This window comes from Bombina bombina, chromosome 1 (genome assembly GCF_027579735.1).
Source record: "Bombina bombina isolate aBomBom1 chromosome 1, aBomBom1.pri, whole genome shotgun sequence".
Lineage (NCBI taxonomy): Eukaryota > Metazoa > Chordata > Amphibia > Anura > Bombinatoridae > Bombina > Bombina bombina.
This window is the reverse complement of record NC_069499.1, coordinates 492370040-492391499: the sequence shown is the minus strand read 5'-3', so window position 1 is coordinate 492391499 and position 21460 is coordinate 492370040. Positions and strand designations below refer to the sequence as shown.

At 40.7% G+C, this 21460-nt stretch overlaps 1 protein-coding gene across 2 annotated transcripts in view; it reads left to right on the top strand.

Moving 5' to 3' along the window:
- Positions 1–21460, top strand: part of SF3B1 (splicing factor 3b subunit 1) — a 143148-nt gene that overhangs the window by 96980 nt on the left and 24708 nt on the right. For both annotated transcript variants that reach the window (XM_053698558.1, XM_053698560.1), the window contains 8 exons: positions 23–214; positions 6592–6832; positions 6950–7162; positions 7883–8004; positions 8126–8323; positions 8485–8586; positions 8674–8853; positions 9374–9460. In XM_053698558.1, the coding sequence (XP_053554533.1) occupies positions 23–214; positions 6592–6832; positions 6950–7162; positions 7883–8004; positions 8126–8323; positions 8485–8586; positions 8674–8853; positions 9374–9460 (1335 nt within the window). The remainder of the gene's footprint in view (positions 1–22; positions 215–6591; positions 6833–6949; positions 7163–7882; positions 8005–8125; positions 8324–8484; positions 8587–8673; positions 8854–9373; positions 9461–21460) is intronic.

Sequence of the window (21460 nt, the reverse complement as noted above, 5' to 3'; positions counted from 1 at the left end):
TTATTTTATTTATTTTGTACAGAGGGAAATTAGACAGCAGATAGCTGAGAAAGCAAAGTCTGGAGAATTGAAAGTAGTAAATGGATCAGCTGCATCTGCAGCATCTCAAGCTGCAAAACGCAAGCGACGATGGGATCAAACAGCAGATCAGAATCAGACTCCGACTCCTGGGTCAACACCGAAAAAAATGTCAAGCTGGGATCAAGCGGAGGTCGTTGTACTTAATTCAGCATATCATATTACTTGTAATAGTGAAGTCAAAGCATTATTACTTTTTTTTTTTTTTTTTTTTAAATAAACTATATGAAGTCTTTATATACCCTTTGTAGAATGAGTATTTATGCTAGAGGTCTGTTTGCAAACTTTTGTTCCAGTGAGCAGATTAGTAGCTGTTACCAGTTTTTTAACCTTTAAAATGGGTATAATTATGTTTTCTCCAACATAGGTGTGTCCGGTCCACGGCTTCATCCTTACTTGTGGGATATTCTCCTCCCCAACAGGAAATGGCAAAGAGCCCAGCAAAGCTGGTCACATGATCCCTCCTAGGCTCCGCCTTCCCCAGTCATTCTCTTTGCCGTTGTACAGGCAACATCTCCACGGAGATGGCTTAGAGTTTTTTAGTGTTTAACTGTAGTTTTTATTATTCAATCAAGAGTTTGTTATTTTAAAATAGTGCTGGTATGTACTATTTACTCTGAAACAGAAAAGAGATGAAGATTTCTGTTTGTAAGAGGAAAATGATTTTAGCAACCGTTACTAAAATCGATGGCTGTTTCCACACAGGACTGTTGAGAGGAATTAACTTCAGTTGGGGGAACAGTGAGCAGACTTTTGCTGCTTGAGGTATGACACATTCTAACAAGACGATGTAATGCTGGAAGCTGTCATTTTCCCTATGGGATCCGGTAAGCCATTTTTATTACAGACAGAAAAAAAGGGCTTCGCAAGGGCTTTTTAAGACTGTAGACATTTCTGGGCTAAATCGATTTATATATAAACATATTTTATACTCCATAGCCTTGAGGAATTATTTTAATCTTGGGAATTTTGTAAAATAACCGGCAGGCACTGTATTGGACACCTTATTGTCTAGGGGCTTTCCCTAGTCATAGGCAGAGTCTCATTTTCGCGCCTGTATTGCGCACTTGTTTTTGAGAAGCATGACATGCAGATGCATGTGTGAGGAGCTCTGATACATAGAAAAGACTTTCTGAAGGCGTCATTTGGTATCGTATTCCCCTTTGGGCTTGGTTGGGTCTCAGCAAAGCAGATACCAGGGACCTGTAAAGGGGTTAAATATAAAAACGGCTCCGGTTCCGTTTTTTTAAGGGTTAAAGCTTCCAAATTTGGTGTGCAATACTTTTAAGGCTTTAAGACACTGTGGTGAAATTTTGGTGAATTTTGAACAATTCCTTCATACTTTTTCGCAATTGCAGTAATAAAGTGTGTTCAGTTTAAAATTTAAAGTGACAGTAACGGTTTTATTTTAAAACGTTTTTTGTACTTTGTTATCAAGTTTATGCCTGTTTAACATGTCTGAACTACCAGATAGACTGTGTTCTGAATGTGGGGAAGCCAAGGTTCCTTCTCATTTAAATAGATGTGATTTATGTGACACAAAATTTAGAGAAAATGATGCCCAAGATGATTCCTCAAGTGAGGGGAGTAAGCATGGTACTGCATCATCCCCTCCTTCGTCTACACCAGTCTTGCCCACACAGGAGGCCCCTAGTACATATAGCGCGCCAATACTCCTTACTATGCAACAATTAACGGCTGTAATGGATAATTCTATCAAAAACATTTTAGCCAAAATGCCCACTTATCAGCGAAAGCGCGACTGCTCTGTTTTAGAAAATACTGAAGAGCATGAGGACGCTGATGATATTGGTTCTGAAGGGCCCCTACACCAGTCTGAGGGGGCCAGGGAGGTTTTGTCTGAGGGAGAAATTTCAGATTCAGGGAAAATTTCTCAACAAGCTGAACCTGATGTGATTACATTTAAATTTAAGTTGGAACATCTCCGTGCTCTGCTTAAGGAGGTGTTATCCACTCTGGATGATTGTGAGAATTTGGTCATTCCAGAGAAACTATGTAAAATGGACAAGTTCCTACAGGTCCCGGGGCCCCCCGAAGCTTTTCCTATACCCAAGCGGGTGGCGGACATTGTAAATAAAGAATGGGAAAGGCCCGGTATACCTTTCGTCCCTCCCCCCATATTTAAAAAATTGTTTCCTATGGTCGACCCCAGAAAGGACTTATGGCAGACAGTCCCCAAGGTCGAGGGGGCGGTTTCTACTCTAAACAAACGCACCACTATACCCATAGAAGATAGTTGTGCTTTCAAAGATCCTATGGATAAAAAATTAGAAGGTTTGCTTAAAAAGATGTTTGTTCAGCAAGGTTACCTTCTACAACCAATTTCATGCATTGTCCCTGTCACTACAGCCGCGTGTTTCTGGTTCGATGAGCTAGAAAAGGCGATCAATAATAATTCTTCTTCTTATGAGGAGATTATGGACAGAATTCGTGCTCTCAAATTGGCTAATTCTTTCACCCTAGACGCCACTTTGCAATTGGCTAGGTTAGCGGCGAAAAATTCTGGGTTTGCTATTGTGGCGCGCAGAGCGCTTTGGTTAAAATCTTGGTCAGCGGATGCGTCTTCCAAGAACAAATTGCTTAACATTCCTTTCAAGGGGAAAACGCTGTTTGGCCCTGACTTGAAAGAGATTATCTCTGATATCACTGGGGGCAAGGGCCACGCCCTTCCTCAGGATAGGTCTTTCAAGGCCAAAAATAAACCTAATTTTCGTCCCTTTCGCAGAAACGGACCAGCCCCAAGTGCTACGTCCTCTAAGCAGGAGGGTAATACTTCTCAAGCCAAACCAGCCTGGAGACCAATGCAAGGCTGGAACAAAGGAAAGCAGGCCAAGAAACCTGCCACTGCTACCAAGACAGCATGAGATGTTGGCCCCCGATCCGGGACCGGATCTGGTGGGGGGCAGACTCTCTCTCTTCGCTCAGGCTTGGGCAAGAGATGTTCTGGATCCTTGGGCGCTAGAAATAGTCTCCCAAGGTTATCTTCTGGAATTCAAGGGGCTTCCCCCAAGGGGGAGGTTCCACAGGTCTCAATTGTCTTCAGACCACATAAAAAAACAGGCATTCTTGCATTGTGTAGAAGACCTGTTAAAAATGGGAGTGATTCATCCTGTTCCATTAGGAGAACAAGGGATGGGGTTCTACTCCAATCTGTTCGTAGTTCCCAAAAAAGAGGGAACGTTCAGACCAATCTTAGATCTCAAGATCCTAAACAAGTTTCTCAAGGTTCCATCGTTCAAAATGGAAACCATTCGAACAATTCTTCCTTCCATCCAGGAAGGTCAATTCATGACCACGGTGGATTTAAAGGATGCTTATCTACATATTCCTATCCACAAGGAACATCATCGGTTCCTAAGGTTCGCATTCCTGGACAAGCATTACCAGTTTGTGGCACTTCCGTTCGGATTAGCCACTGCTCCAAGGATTTTCACAAAGGTACTAGGGTCCCTTCTAGCGGTGCTAAGACCAAGGGGCATTGCAGTAGTACCTTACTTGGACGACATTCTGATTCAAGCGTCGTCCCTTCCTCAAGCAAAGGCTCACACGGACATTGTCCTGGCCTTTCTCAGATCTCACGGATGGAAAGTGAACGTAGAAAAGAGTTCTCTATCTCCGTCAACAAGGGTTCCCTTCTTGGGAACAATAATAGACTCCTTAGAAATGAGGATTTTTCTGACAGAGGCCAGAAAAACAAAACTTCTGAACTCTTGTCAAATACTTCATTCTGTTCCTCTTCCTTCCATAGCGCAGTGCATGGAAGTAATAAGGTTTGATGGTAGCGGCAATGGACATAGTTCCTTTTGCGCGCATTCATCTAAGACCATTACAACTGTGCATGCTCAGTCAGTGGAATGGGGACTATACAGACTTGTCTCCGACGATACAAGTAAATCAGAGGACCAGAGATTCACTCCGTTGGTGGCTGTCCCTGGACAACCTGTCACAGGGGATGAGCTTCCGCAGACCAGAGTGGGTCATTGTCATGACCGACGCCAGTCTGGTGGGCTGGGGCGCGGTCTGGGGACCCCTGAAAGCTCAGGGTCTTTGGTCTCGGGAAGAATCTCTTCTACCGATAAATATTCTGGAACTGAGAGCGATATTCAATGCTCTCAAGGCTTGGCCTCAGCTAGCAAAGGCCAAGTTCATACGGTTTCAATCAGACAACATGACAACTGTTGCGTACATCAACCATCAGGGGGGAACAAGGAGTTCCCTGGCGATGGAAGAAGTGACCAAAATCATTCAATGGGCGGAGACTCACTCCTGCCACTTGTCTGCAATCCACATCCCAGGAGTGGAAAATTGGGAAGCGGATTTTCTGAGTCGTCAGACATTTCATCCGGGGGAGTGGGAACTCCATCCGGAAATCTTTGCCCAAATTACTCAACTGTGGGGCATTCCAGACATGGATCTGATGGCCTCTCGTCAGAACTTCAAGGTTCCTTGCTACGGGTCCAGATCCAGGGATCCCAGGGCGACTCTAGTAGATGCACTAGTAGCACCTTGGACCTTCAAACTAGCTTATGTATTCCCGCCGTTTCCTCTCATCCCCAGGCTGGTAGCCAGGATCAATCAGGAGAGGGCATCGGTGATCTTGATAGCTCCTGCGTGGCCACGCAGGACTTGGTATGCAGACCTGGTGAATATGTCATCGGCTCCACCATGGAAGCTACCTTTGAGACGAGACCTTCTTGTTCAAGGTCCGTTCGAACATCCGAATCTGGTCTCACTCCAACTGACTGCTTGGAGATTGAACGCTTGATCTTATCAAAGCGAGGATTCTCAGATTCTGTCATTGATACTCTTGTTCAGGCCAGAAAGCCTGTAACTAGAAAAATTTACCACAAAATATGGAAAAAATATATCTGTTGGTGTGAATCTAAAGGATTCCCTTGGGACAAGGTAAAAATTCCTAAGATTCTATCCTTTCTTCAAGAAGGTTTGGAGAAAGGATTATCTGCAAGTTCCTTGAAGGGACAGATTTCTGCCTTGTCTGTGTTACTTCACAAAAAGCTGGCAGCTGTGCCAGATGTTCACGCCTTTGTTCAGGCTCTGGTTAGAATCAAGCCTGTTTACAAACCTTTGACTCCTCCTTGGAGTCTCAATTTAGTTCTTTCAGTTCTTCCGAAAGTTGTTTCTAACAAAAACATTAACCAGGAGATAGTCGTGCCTTCTTTGTGTCCGAATCCAGTTTCAAAGAAGGAACGTTTGTTGCACAATTTGGATGTTGTTCGTGCTCTAAAATTCTATTTAGATGCTACAAAGGATTTTAGACAAACATCTTCCTTGTTTGTTGTTTATTCTGGTAAAAGGAGAGGTCAAAAAGCAACTTCTACCTCTCTCTCTTTTTGGATTAAAAGCATCATCAGATTGGCTTACGAGACTGCCGGACGGCAGCCTCCTGACAGAATCACAGCTCATTCCACTAGGGCTGTGGCTTCCACATGGGCCTTCAAGAACGAGGCTTCTGTTGATCAGATATGTAAGGCAGCGACTTGGTCTTCACTGCACACTTTTACTAAATTTTACAAGTTTGATACTTTTGCTTCTTCTGAGGCTATTTTTGGGAGAAAGGTTTTGCAAGCCGTGGTGCCTTCCATCTAGGTGACCTGATTTGCTCCCTCCCTTCATCCGTGTCCTAAAGCTTTGGTATTGGTTCCCACAAGTAAGGATGACGCCGTGGACCGGACACACCTATGTTGGAGAAAACAGAATTTATGTTTACCTGATAAATTACTTTCTCAAACGGTGTGTCCGGTCCACGGCCCGCCCTGGTTTTTTAATCAGGTCTGATAATTTATTTTCTTTAACTACAGTCACCACGGTATCATATGGTTTCTCCTATGCAAATATTCCTCCTTTACGTCGGCCGAATGACTGGGGAAGGCGGAGCCTAGGAGGGATCATGTGACCAGCTTTGCTGGGCTCTTTGCCATTTCCTGTTGGGGAGGAGAATATCCCACAAGTAAGGATGACGCCGTGGACCGGACACACCGTTGGAGAAAGTAATTTATCAGGTAAACATAAATTCTGTTTTTGTATTATTCGTAAGAATGATGTTGTATTCATATTAAGCCTAATCTTTTCACTAATACACACATTTTTAATGTATTCTAATATTTGACTAGAGAGGCATTATGATACTGCACTACTTGTTTGCCTAATCCAGGGACCTTTCACTTATTGTCTTTCATATGCTTATGCAGCATAATAAGAACAATAACTAAAATAAATTGTGGCAACCCAAAGTGTTCTTGGAAACAAACCATGTTCAATCAACATGAAAAACATGATTGTCCATTCAGTAGTGCTATGATTAACATTTAGGAACCAAAATAATTTTATTTTAAAAAAAAAAAAGGAACAGTAAAGTTTGCTGTTCTGGTAGTAATATTTATTTTGTTTTAGCCAATGCTATTTCAAAAAAAATTATTTTTTTTTTTTTTGGATGAATCGTACAAACTAATAATTAGATTTTATTTTCTTAAGACTCCTGGACATACACCTTCATCTTTAAGATGGGATGAAACTCCTGGCCGTTCAAAGGGAAGTGAAACACCTGGAGCCACTCCTGGCTCAAAAATTTGGGATCCCACTCCTAGTCATACACCAACTGGTGCTGCAACACCAGGTCGTGGTGATACTCCTGGCCATGTAACACCAGGTCATGGAGGGGCAACTTCAAGTGCACGTAAAAACAGATGGGATGAAACACCGAAAACAGAGCGTGGTAAGTATCCACCCCCCCACAAAGGTCTTTAGCCTCCACCCTGTTCATTAGTAAGTTTTTTTTTTTGTTTTTTTTTTTAAGCAGTAGATTTAATTAAAACTCACGTTATTTCCTAAGATACTCCGGGTCATGGAAGTGGATGGGCAGAAACTCCTCGCACAGATCGTGGTGGTGACTCAATTGGCGAAACTCCAACACCTGGGGCAAGTAAGAGAAAGTCACGTTGGGATGAAACACCCGCTAGTCAGATGGGTGGTAGCACTCCAGTTTTGACACCAGGCAAAACACCTATTGGCACACCTGCCATGAACATGGCAACTCCAACTCCAGGTAAGAAGCCCTTGTATTACTGCTAAAAGTACACCCGCGTTGTTGTGTATTTAACTCCCCACATTTAATTTTAAACTGACATTCTTCAAATAGCACCTCCCTAATGCCCCACCCCCTCATAGCTCTTTAACATTCCCACTAATTGCGGCCATCTTCAGTACTACCTATTAATACATATATTTTATAAAAATATTTATTTTTTTTGTAGTGATTATAACTCTACTCTCGCACTACTACCTCACGCTTTCCCTCCCCTCGCACCAGCAGATGATAGTTACAGACATTGTCACTGTCTAACAATCTGGCATCTATATGATGCACACATACCTATTGTGGGTCTGAATATACAAATGGTATGCATGTATAATCTATTGACCACTGGTCACATTGACTCTGTCAGGTTTGTTTTAACTCATCCTCTGTTTGCTCTGTTTAAATTTGTATCTCAAGTAGGTAACTAGCATATAATATTTTAATGTATCAAATAATATTACATGGTTGGTGATACAGATTATATAAAGCCGGTTCTTAAGATATCTTTATAGATAATTTGTATATTAAATAAAGCTGACTTGTTTATGTGCTATATTCCTTTTGTGAATTGTTAACCGGTAAAGTAGGGTATGCAATAAAAAAACAAATAAACACTCTTTAGCTTACTGCCTCATGTTCAAATCACATGCATTTATAGTTTTTGCCTTTCCATCATTCCCTTTTTAGGCCACATAATGAGTATGACTCCAGAACAGCTTCAGGCATGGAGATGGGAACGAGAGATTGATGAAAGAAATCGTCCTCTGTCTGATGAAGAATTGGATGCAATGTTTCCTGAAGGTTACAAGGTAACATTGTTTTTTTTGTTTTTGTTTTTTAAATGTTCTAGGGCCTTTATTTTGACTAGATGCCAAATTTTGATCTATCAATATAAACTTATATTGGTTATATAACTTTATTTTTTGATAGGTGCTTCCTCCTCCTGCCGGATATGTTCCGATTCGTACTCCTGCTCGTAAACTAACAGCAACTCCAACACCTTTGGGTGGTTTGACTGGGTTCCATATGCAGACTGAAGATAGAACAATGAAAAATGTCAGCGATCAACCATCTGGAAATCTTCCATTCCTTAAACCAGATGACATTCAGTATTTTGACAAACTTCTAGTAAGTTATTTTGTTTCTGATGAGAATGTATTTTTCTTCTATACCTGTAAATTAGATCATAAATGTAGTTTAGTAGTAGTTAAGTTTGATATTTTGCATGTTGCTCATGCTGAGCTTTTATCTTTTAACAAATGAATCCTCTTTATTTGATGCCGCAATAGGTTGATGTTGATGAATCAACATTAAGCCCAGAGGAACAGAAAGAAAGAAAGATCATGAAACTACTGCTCAAAATAAAGAATGGTACACCCCCAATGAGGAAGGTACATGTGCTGTGATAATTTTTTTATTTATTATTTATTTATTTGGTTTCAGACTTTTGGTAGAAATTTTTTTTTCCTCGTCTTTAGGCAGCATTACGTCAAATAACGGATAAAGCGCGAGAGTTTGGAGCTGGCCCACTATTCAATCAAATTCTGCCTCTTTTGATGTCTCCAACACTTGAAGATCAGGAACGTCACTTGCTTGTAAAAGTTATTGATCGAATCCTATATAAATTGGATGACTTGGTCAGACCATATGTACATAAGGTATGTTAAGATCGTGTATATTCTTTCTTGGTTATCTACACATTTGGAGACTATTCTGCAGTGCCAGAAAATGTAGAATGTAACAAAATTTAATCAGATATTTGCATTCATCATGGATGATGTACAACACATATAGTCTGTACAAGCATGTGGTGAAGACATCGGTTTCTACATTGTACCAGTATATGTTGAAGATAAGTTTTTAATTTGAAATAGCATAAAGAGCCATCTTCTTTGTGTATTTGTCTCTTTTTTTTAACTTTGGAATAAAGCTCAAGTTTTCTGTTGCTCGGTAGCGGCTTACCGTTTTGTTTTTTAACTACGCGGTTGGTCCACCGCTTCTAGCCGGTTCTACGCAGCCCCTTGCACTGCATTGACCCACACCAGCTCACACACCTGTGGAAACTGCAGCAGAATATATTTTTCTCTCTACAGCAGTTTATGTAGCTGCACTGCGAAACAAGACACTATTAATTGCACATATCAACAAATTTTGATTAATGTTTTTGTTTCCTCTTAGATTCTTGTAGTCATTGAACCTCTACTGATTGATGAAGACTACTATGCTAGAGTGGAAGGCCGAGAAATTATATCTAACTTGGCAAAGGTAATTAATCTAGCTTGTAAATACGGCCAGATTCATAGCTCTTTAGTATGCCACACTATTTTTGTTTTAAGGGAGAACATATGTGAGACAAGCTTGTGAAACTTAATTCTATATAATTTTTCACAGCAGTTTTGTTGAATAAAAAATGTAGACATTTAAAAAAGGATGTTACATTGTCATATTCCTTTTTTTTTTTTTTTTTTTTTTTTTTTTACAATGTTTGTAGTTATTTTGATGTCTTACTGTAAAAATAAAATGCACAATATAATTAGTAATTTGTTTATTGATAAAAATCTATATCTTTTACTGCATGTTTAACACTTGTTGCTCCAGATGAGGATAGAGCTTTTGAGCAATTGAAAAGCAGGCGCACTTGCTTATATTCCAGCCTCTAGCAATTTACTCATCTGGAGAAGAAAGCTGTTCTCTGGGAGTGCCGTTTTGATCATAGTGAAAGAAAGAAAGGGAATTAAATAGAACTGTAAAGTCATATTTTCTTTCCTAAGATATGGAGAGTCCACAATGTCATCAATTACTAGTGGGAATATCACTCCTGGCCAGCAGGAGGAGGCAAAGAGCATCACAGAAAAGCTGTTAAGTATCACTCCCCTTCCCATAATCCCCAGTCATTCGCTTTCCCTTTGTCAATGGAGGAGGTAAAGTTTTGTTGTCTGAAGAAAATTTGATTTCTTTCGCTACAAGCAAGATTTTTTGGGTCTAGCTGTAGTTCACGTTAATCTCTTCAGTAGGGTAGTGGTGGCTTTAAAGCAGTTAGGAACTTGTGAGGTGGGCCTTGCTGCGTTTTCCTAACATTTTTGCTGCCCTAGTTTATAAAGTCAGAGTAGGTTTACTCTGTTTCTTTTTTCCACAGGTTTCTGTAAGGAGTGTGCTTCCTTTCACGCTTTGTGAGCTGTCTATCTACCGGAAAGCTGGAATTGCAGGTAAGTGCTGTTTGTCTTCTTGGTGGGAGACTGGCACTGAAGGAGTTAATAAAATAAGCCCTCTGCAGATTTTTTTTTGGGACATAACCCTTAGTTGAAGGATTGCTTTAGGCAGGATGCAGGCACTATGTATGTATGTGTTTTCAGAGATGGGTTAATCACTTGTTTGAAGGGGTTAACCATTGGCTCATGTATTCTTTAAGAACTGGCTGGGGTTCATGCGTTCTTTACTTTATATGCATATTTGCTGATGTGAATTAGATTGAGCTTGTGGATCAGTTAAAGGGACACTCAGGTTAAATTTTTCATTATTCAGATACAGCATGTAATTTTAAACAACTTTACAATTTTACAAGAATGTGCACAGTCTTTTATATTTACATTTTTTGAGTCACCAGATCCTACTGAGCATGTGCAAGAATTCAGACTATACGTATATGCATTTGTGATTGGCTGATTGCTATCACATGGTACAAGGGGAGTGGAAATATACAGATCTTTGAAATTTGTTATAAAAATTTTTACTACTCATTTGAAGTTCAGACTAAGTGATATTGCATTGTCTTGTTACCTTGCATTTATTGATTATGCAAATCTAATGTGTTGACTGGTCCTTTAAATGCTAATTTACTGTGGGGTATGTTGTTTTTAGCGGTCATACTTTTTCTGATAGAGTACAGAGGAGTTTGGCGCCTTTACTCTGACGGTGTCATTTTTACATTTGCAGTCTGCTTGAGCACGCACTTTATTTATTCGTGGCGCAGTTTCGCTCAGCCGATCATGTGACCGCCTCTTCCGTCCTTTGTATAATTGGAGCAGTGTCTGCACAGAACGGATTGTGCTGTAAGACCGCTGTTTTTGTTGTAAATCTCCGTTTGGGCTGACTGCTAATTTCCCCACCGGAGGGTTAGTTAGGCACCTCAGTTAAATGCTGAGGTGTAGAGGTGCTCCTAGTTTTTGTTAAAGATTGTTTTTGTTAGAATAGCTTTCCTATATTGTTGGTAGAACTATTGTGGGTCATGGAACAGGAGGCTGTTCATATGGACAATTGTCTGCTTTGTCTAGAGAACCAGATTGTGGTGCCTATGCAATTTTGTACTTAATTTCTAAATAAATCTTTGAAATGTAAAGACAACATTTTTATTTCTAATGAGCCTAATGTCTCTCAGGATGATGCTGTTCAGGCAATGCCACAGCTTTCTCCTCAAACGTCCCAAGCCACTATGGCGTCACTTACAGTGCCCTGCAGTTCCTCTCAGCAACCTGGAGGAGTTTATTTGCCTGCAGAATTTGCTGCTCAGGTATCCCATTAAAGGGACAGTTCACCCAAAAACTTTCTCCCCTTTAAATTATTCACAATGATCCTTTTTACCTGCTAAAGTGTATTAAATTGGTTGCAAGTAGCTCCTTTACCCCTCTTTTGGCATTTGAAATAGCTGATTTAGCTTGTGGTTTCCCAACCTATACTGAAAGATTTGATACTGGAGTATATGCTATTGACAAGCCTAAGTAAACACAGCCAGCAGAAGAAGTTACACACTCAGTGGGATACAGGATAGTTAAGTAATAAAATGATAATTGTCCATTGTTCTCTCTATGTATTGAGCTTTGGTGTTCAGGACAATTATAAGATAAGGAAGCAAGTCTGTGTACATAAAAGTGATAACATAATGAGATCTGATATTACCTTAAGTTCAACCCCTTGTAATAGGCTGTGGTTTCAAAGCACAAAACCAGCTACTTCATATACACAAACCCGAAAATGCAATTTCTCAAATATTTTATACTCTGCAGTTGGTATAACAAGTCATTGCAAATACATTAATGGAAAAACAATTTTACAGCGTACTGTCCCTTTAAGGATGCCTAAAGTATTAGGGGCCATTTCTACTCTGGCTAAGAGAACTAATATTCCTAGAGGACAGCTGCTCTTTTAAGGATCCAATGGAAAAAAGCTGGAAACTTATTTGAAGATGATGTATGTTCATCAAGGTCTTCAATGGCAACCTGCCGTTTGTATTGCCACTGTGTCAAGTGCGGCATCTTATTTGTTCTACGCCTTGTCTGATTCACTTCAGGTAGAGACTTCTTTGGAGGAGATTCAAGACAGAATTAAGGCTCTTGGGCTAGCCAATTCCTTTATTTCTGATTCTGCCATGCAAGTTATTAAACTGGGAGCCAAGATATGTGGCTAAAATCTTGGTCAGCGGATGTTACCAAGCTTCTGGCGCTTCCTTACAAGGGTAAGACCTTGCTTGGACCGGGTCTGGCAGAAATAATTTCTGATATTACTGGTTGGAAAGGGTCTCTTCTACCACAAGATAAGAACAACAGACCTAAAGGACGTCAAAGTTATTTTCATTCCTTTCGTAACTTCAAAGGAAAGTCTTCCTTGTCCAAACAGGAACCGTCCAAGTCTTCTTGGAAGTCGTCTGTCTTGGATCAAGGGGAAGCAATCAAAGAAACCCGCTGCTGAGTATAAGTCAGCATGAAGGGGATGCCCCCGGTCCGGACTTGGATCATGTGGGGGGCAGACTTTCTCTGTTTTGTCAATGGATAGGAGATGTCCCAGATTTTTGGGCTGTGGACATAGTATCTCAGGGTTACAAAATAGAATTCAAAACTTTTCCTCCCATGGGCAGGTTCTTTCTCTCAAGATTATATGCAGACCAGATAAAATGAGAGGCGTTCAGGACCTTTTCTCCATGGGAGTGATAGTTCCATTACAGGAACAGGGCCTAGGATTTTATTCCAATCTGTTTGTGGTTCCCAAAAAAGAGGGAACTTTTCGTCCTTTTTTAGACCTAAAGTGTCTCAATAAGTTTCTCAGAGTACCGTCCTTCAAAATGGAAACCATTCGTTCCATTCTTCCTTTGGTCCAAGAGGGTCTGTTCATGACGACCATAGACCTGAAGGATGCATATCTTCATGTTCCCATCCACAAGGATCATCACAAGTTCCTGAGATTTGCCTTTCTGGACAAACATTTTCAGTTTGTGGCTCTTCCTTTTGTCCTTGCCACAGCTCCCAGAATTTTCTCAAATGTTCTGTGGGCTCTCTTGGCTGTGATCAGGTCTCAGGGAATTGCAGTGTCGCCCTACCTGGATGACACATTGTTTCAGGAGCCTTTCCTTCTTTTTTTTTTTTTTTTTTTAACAAGCAAACTCTCAAACAGAGATCTTTTTGTCTTTTCTACGTTGGGTAAAAAGTGAAGACAGGAGCACCGGTGGATGTCCAAGTAGCATTTATTACCAACAATAATGCTACAATGATAAAATCTTCAAACTTATACTAAATAATAAATATGTCATTTATTCGTACAAATTTCCTCTTTGAAAGACAGCAGTCAGATGGCTAGCAATGGGAGGAAGAAAGTACAACAGCTGACGCGTTTTAGCTTCCTAGCCGTAGTGCTAGCTGAATAAAATATTTTAAATCAAGCGCCCTTTTTCAAGGGCCTTCTTACCTCCCGTTGGCCACCTGAGTAAACCAATCACATAACTTGGTAAGTAGCAATACACTTGCGCATCTAAAGAAGGCAACAAAAATGGTGTTACATAACATCATATTGTATTGCAACATAAATGTATATGTTCAAACTTAATATATTTGCTCTGAGCGTGTTTTATATATCGTGACAATACCACTGCCGAAAAACATATATACATGACTACTTAAAGCTATAAGGGCACTCAGGGATATGAACTACACTGTTCATGTGATATAATTTGATTTCATTTAATAAAGGACCCCCTAATAACTGAACTCCTGGGTAACATATTTAACCTACCTAGATACTCTAAATCTCATGGAAAAAAATCTCTGTGATATATATATATATATATATATATATATATATATATATATATATATATATATATATATATATATATATATATATATATATATATATATATATATATATATATATATATATATATATATATAATCTTTCCCTGGTTCTTAGTATGTAATCCCAAGTTCACATATTTACACATAAGCTACATTCTGAGTATATATAATAGCAGATAGACCTTTACTGCCATGGTCTAATCACATCAAGGGGGTTCAAATCAACGCACAAAAGCTATTTTCCTGCATAATAAACTATTGGACCTATTACTGCCAATAGTTAATCAAGTCATAGGTAGAGTTTAGGCCCGATGGTGTTCTGGTTTTTAATTTAAAAATCCAGAACACCACCTGTTTGCCCAGAGCCCTCTCTCTGTCTCCTCCCCTTGGGGGTGTATATATCCTTTCAATAGCTGTACAGATACATGATAAGAATACAGATAGCTTCAAATGGACAAAGTGTTGTACAAGGGGTGTACTCGATCTGCCAGTTCTAATAGTGGAGAGATGTTCCCTGATTAGAGACCGTACCTCCCTCGTAGTTAAACCTATATACTGTATTTCACACAGTTCACAGGTAATCAGATAAATTACAAATTTGGACCTGCAATTAATACAGGAATTTATTTCAAACTGCTGCCCTGTTGTGGTAGATCTAAACGTACCACCACGTCACTTTCTCACAGGCCACACAGTCTCTGAAATTACATTTGTGCATCCCTTTGACTGTGAGCCAAGCTGATCCTCCTGGCTCGGACACTTTAAGTTTGGTTGGTGATAACATATATTTCTTATATGAAAATTGGCAACCTTGCCTGGATAGATCAACTAGGTCATCATCTGCCAAAAGCATTTTGAAGTGCTTCCTGAGGATATTACAGATTTCACCGTATTCTTCTGAATAGTCTGTTATAAAGAGTGGACCCTTGTTGAAGGCTTTATTCATGCCCACTACTTCATTCTTAGGCAATAACAAACCTCTGTCCAGGTTATTCACAGATTCCCTAGCTTTGCTGATGATACTGGGTCCATAACCTCTATCCCTAAGTCTGCTCTCCAATTCCTTACTTTCCTTAACATACTGCTTATTGTGCGTGCAATTTCTCTTCACCCGTATAAATTGTCCTTTTGCTACAGCCTTGAGCACGTTTCGGGGGTGACAGCTTTTCCTTCTACAAGATACGACGAGGCCACGGATTTCATCCTTGTGGGATATTATCCTCCTGCTAACAGGAAGTGGCAAAGAGCTGTATATATAGCTCCTCCCCTCCACCCCCAGTCATTCTCTTTGCCTGTGTTATACTAGGAAGAGGTAAAGTGAGGTGTTTCTTCAATCAAGAAGTTTTTTATTTTAAATGGTACCGGTAAGTACTGTTTTTCCTCGGGAGGATTTGGAAGAAGAATTCTGCCCTGAGGTTGATGATCTTACCAGCTGTAACTAAGATCCATGTTGGTTGCCACAGATCTGAAGGTAATACAGGAGACTTTTTCAGTGTGGAGACCGATTCATGCTGCAAACAGCATTGAGGTATGTGCAGCCTTTTTATTCTGCAGAGACTTGGTATGTCAGAAAATGGCTGAAAATGTATTCCCTGTTAGGGAAGAGGTAAGCAGTGGACCTTTCTTAAGGGTGTTACTGAAACCTATTTATTTATTTTATGATGTTGACATTTTTTATGGCCAAGCTTATAATGATAGAGGGCTGTTTGCTGTAAGATCATTATTAAGACACTGGGAGTTTTGTTGCGGTTAGTGTATTTACATTATGACCGTAGCTTGTGCTTGAGGGGTAATTGTTTCCACATGGCTAGTGTTGTAATCGCTACTCCATGCGGTGGTTTGGGCCTACGCTGTCATCGGTCCTGATGGACGGGGCTTATTTTCGCACGCTCAGACGCGCTCTGTATTCTGGCTAGGAGGCAGCAGACTTTAGCTCCGGTGGGGCTTAAACAGAGTTCTTCCTCTCCGGATTGTTATCGAGTCTTCTTGAAGTACCCTGGGGGCAGGTAGGCGCCACAGCAGGGCTGTGGCGAGTTGCAGAGGGTATTTTTGTGCTGACTTATTATACATGGCTATAAATACTGTTTAGCAGTTTATCCTTCCCTTAATATTTAGGGTGCAATCATTTTAGGATTATTTAGGATTGTGTTAATTTTGAAGACAAATTAACGTTTTTGCGCACTTTTGAAATTTTTTTTCACTTTATTTTTTAAAGGCACAGTACACGTTTTTTTGATAAATTGTTTAAAGCATTTATTAAAGTGTTTAAACGACTTTTTTGGTTTTTATTGGTCTGTTCAACATGTCTGACATTGAGGAATCTGTGTTCTATGTGTTTAGATGCCATTGTGGAACCTCCTCTTACATTGTGTACCTCTTGTATTGAAAGGGCCTTACATTGTAAAGAGCATATTCTAAATAAAGATAGTGTGTCTAAGGATGAATCTCAGTTTGAAGAAAATCAGGATATGCCATCCAATTCTCCCCAAGTGTCACAACCTTTAACGCCCACACAAGCGGCGCCCAGTACCTCTAGTGCGTCTAATTCATTTACTCTGCAGGAGATGGCTGCAGTTATGTCAACTACCCTTACTGAGGTATTATCTAAATTACCAATGTTACAGGGTAAACGCAGTAGGTCAGGTATTAATGTGAATACTGAATCCTCTGATGCTTTATTAGCTATTTCTGATGTACCCTCACAATGCTCTGAGTTGGGGGTCAGGGAATTACTGTCTGAGGGAGAGATTTCAGACTCAGGGAATGTTACCTCAGACAGATTTGGACACTATGTTCTTTAAATTTAATCTTGAACACCTCCGCTTGTTACTTCGGGAGGTTTTAGAGACTCTGGGTGATTGTGACCCTATTGTGGTACCACCAGAGAAATTGTGTAAGATGGATAAATATCTAGAGGTGCCTACTTACACTGATGTTTTTCCGGTTCCTAAAAGAATTTCGGAAATTGTAAAGAAGGAATAGGATAGATCAGGTATACCGTTCTCTCCTCCTCCTAATTTTAAGAAAATGTTTCCCATATCAGACACCATTCGGGACTCTTGGCAAACGGTCCCTAAGGTGGAGGGAGCTATATCTACCCTGGCTAAGCGTACGACTATACCTATTGAGGACAGTTGTGCTTTCAAAGATCCTATGGATACAAAATTAGAGGGTCTTTTAAAGAAATTATTTGTAAATCAGGTGTTTCTTTTAAAACCTACGGCTTGCATTGTTCCAGTAACTACTGCAGCAGCCTTTTGGTTTGAGGCTCTGGAAGAGTCTCTTAAGGTTGAGACTCTATTAGATGATATTTTGGATAGAATTAAGGCTCTTAAGCTGGCTAATTCTTTTATTACTGATGCCGTTTTTCAAATTGCTAAATTAGCGGCGAAAAATGCAGGATTTGCTATTTTAGCGCGTTGTGGCTTAAATCTTGGTCTGCTGACGTGTCATCAAAAATCTTTTAGCTATTCCCTTTAAAGGTAAGACCCTTTTTGGACCTGAATTGAAGGAAATAATTTCGGACATTACAGGAGGTAAAGGCCATGCTCTACCTCAGGATAAGTCTGTTAAGATGAGGGGTAAAAAAAAATAATTTTCGTTCCTTAAGGAATTTTAAAGGAGGACCCCCTGCTTCCTCTTCATCCACAAAGCAGGAAGGGAATTTTTCCCAATCTAAGTCAATCTGGAGACCCAACCAGAATTGGAATAAAGGTAAACAATCCAAAAAACCCGCTGCTTGCTACTAAGACGGCATGAAGGGGCGGCCCCCGATCCGGGACCGGATCTAGTAGTGGGCAGACTCTTTCTTTGCCCAGGCTTGGGCAAGAGATGTTCAGGACCCCTGGGCACTAGAAAGTTACCCACGGTTATCAATTGGAATTCAAGGACTTTCTCCCAAGGGGTAGATTTCATCTTTCAAGATTATCTGCAGACCAGATAAAAAGAGAGGCGTTCTTAAACTGTGTAAAAGACCTTTTTACCATGGGGGTAATTTGTCCCTTTCCAAAATCGGAACAGGGACAGGGGTTTTACTCAAATCTATTTGTGGTTCCCATAAAAGAGAAAACTTTCAGACCCATTTTAGACCTCAAGTGTCTAAAGAAGTTTCTCAGAGTTCCATCATTCAAGATGGAGACTATACAAACAATTTTACCAATGATCCAGGAGGGTCAATATATGACTACTGTGGACTTGAAGGATGCGATTACCTTCATATTCCTATCCACAAGGATCATCATCAGTTTCTAAGGTTTGCCTTCCTGGACAAACATTATCAGTTCGTGGCTCTTCCCTTTGGGTTGGCCACAGCACCCAGAATCTTCACAAAGGTTCTAGGGTCTCTTTTGGCGGTTCTCAGACCGCGAGGCATAGCAGTGGCGCCTTATCTGGAGGATATTCTAATCCAGGAGTCAACTTATCAACTGACAGTCTTACACAGACACAGTGTTGTCTTTCTCAGTTGGAAGGTGAACATAGAGAAAAGTTCACTTGTTCCACAGACAAGGGTTCCTTTCCTGGGAACTCTTGATAGACTCGGTAGCCATGAAAATATTCCTGACGGAGGTAAGGAAATAGAAGATTCTAAATACTTGCCGAGCACTTCAGTCCATTCCTCGGCCATCAGTGACTCAGTGTATGGAAGTAATTGGATTAATGGTAGCGGCAATGGACATCATTCCGTTTGCTCGCTTTCATCTCAGACCACTGCAACTGTGCATGCTCGGACAGTGGAATGGGGATTATGCGGATTTATCTCAGCGGATAAATCTAGATCAAGAAACCAGAGACTCTCTTCTTTGGTGGTTGTCGCCGGATCATCTGTCCCAGGGGACTTGTTTCCGCAGACCCTCGTGGGTAATAGTGACAACGGACGCCAGCCTACTGGGCTGGGGGGCAGTCTGGAATTCCCTGAAGGCTCAGGGTGTTTGGACTCAGGTAGAGTCTCAATATTCTGGAACTGAGAGCAATATTCAATGCTCTTCAGGCGTGGCCTCAGTTGGCTTCGGCCAAATTCATCAGATTCCAGTCGGACAACATCACGACTGTGGCATATATCAATCATCAAGGGGGAACAAGGAGTTCCTTAGCGATGATAAAAGTATCCAAGATTATCAGATGGGCGGAGGCCCACTTTTGTCATCTGTCAGCAATCTACATCCCAGGAGTAGAGAACTGGGAAGCGGATTTTCTAAGTCGACAGACCTTTCATCCGGGGGAGTATGCAGATTTCATCTGAACTTGGTATGTAGATTTAGTGGACATGTCCTCTCTGCCACCGTGGAAACTTCCTTTGAGACAGGACCTTCTCATTCAAGGTCCTTTCCAACATCCAAATCTAATTTCTCTGCAGCTGACTGCGTGGAGATTGAACGCTTGATTTTTATCGAAGCGAGGATTCTCTGATTCAGTCATCAATACTTTGATACAGGCTAGAAAGCCTGTCACTAGAAAAATCTATCATAAGATATGGCGTAAATATCTTTATTGGTGTGAATCCAAGGGTTACTCATGGAGTAAAGTTAGGATTCCTACGATTCTGTCTTTTCTCCAAGAAGGATTGGAGAAAGGGTTATCAGCAAGTTCCTTAAAGGGACAAATTTCTGCTTTGTCAATTTTGTTTCACAAGCGTTTGGCAGATGTGCCAGATGTTCAGTCTTTTTGTCAGGCTCTCTAGAATCAAGCCTGTATTTAGACCAGTTACTCCTCCCTGGAGTTTAAATTTAGTTCTTCAAGGGGTCCTGTTTGAACCTATGCATTCCATAGATATTAAATTATTGTCTTGGAAAGTTCTGTTTTTAGTTGCTATTTCTTCTGCTCGAAGAGTTTCTGAGCTTTCAGCGTTGGTGTGATTCAACTTATCTTATATTTCATTCTGATAAGGTTTTTACGTACTAAATCTGGTTTTCTTCCCAAGGTTGTTTCTAATAAGAATATTAATCGGGAAATTGTTGTTCCTTCCTTGTGTCCTAATCCTCCTCCTAAGGAGTGTCTGTTACATAACCTGGACGTGGTTCGTGCCTTGAAGTTTCTTACAGGCAACTAAGGATTTCCGTCAATCATCTTCATTATTCATTGTTTATTCTGGAAAGCGTAGGGGTCAGAAAGCTACGGCTACCTCTTTCTTTTTGGCTGAGGAGTATCATCCATCTGGCATATGAGACTGCTGGACATCAGCCTCCTGAAAGAATTACGGCTCATTCTACTAGGGCTATCGTAAAAACGATGCATTTGTTGAACAGATTTGTAAGGCTGCTACCTGGTCGTCCCTTCATACTTTTTCCAAATATTTGCAAATTTGATACTTTTGCTTCTTCTGAGGCTGTTTTTGGGAGAAAAGTTCTTCAAGCAGTGGTGCCTTCCGTTTAGGTCTCTGTCTTGTCCCTCCCTTTCATCCGTGTCCTGTTGCTTTGGTATTGTATCCCATAAGTAAGGATGACATCCGTGGACTCGTCGTATCTTGTAGAAGAAAAGGAAATTTACGCTTACCTGATAAATTGATTTCTTCTACGATACGACAAGTCCACAGCCCTCCCCGTCAATTGCCCATATTCAATCACCTCCCCAAAGTGCATAAATCCCTCACTGAGGTCAAGGGGAGACCCATTGTCAGCGGTATCGGGTCACTCCTGGAGCACTTGTCAGTGTGGCTGGATGCTGTACTACAGCCTATGAATAGACTACTAGCGAGTTTTGTTTTGGATACAAAACATGTTCTCAGTTTCGTCTCCAACATTGAATGGTGTGACAGCTATGTATGGGTGATAGTAGACGTCAAGTCATTGTACTTATCCATTCTGCATGAGCAAGGTCTCAAAGCTGTGAAATACTTTATGCATAAATACCATACCGGTGATTTTGCCTTATGTGACTTTGTACTAAGGGTCACAGATTTTCTGTTAACTCACAACTTTTTTGAATTCAATGGACAATTCTTTCTCAAAGTGTGTGGTACAGCAATGGGGACCAAGTTTGCCCCCTCCTGCGCCAACCTGTTCATGGGTTGGTGGGAGGAGGACCCACATATTTGGAGAAAGGAATCCACACAGGCAGGACATTGTTTTTTACAAGAGATTCATTGACTATCTTCTGTTTGTGTGGAAAGGGGGGACACTGGATGTCCCTATCTTTATTGACTATCTGAATGAGAACGATAGAGGCATTGAATTCACCTTTGAACACAATAAGAACACTATAAATTACCTTG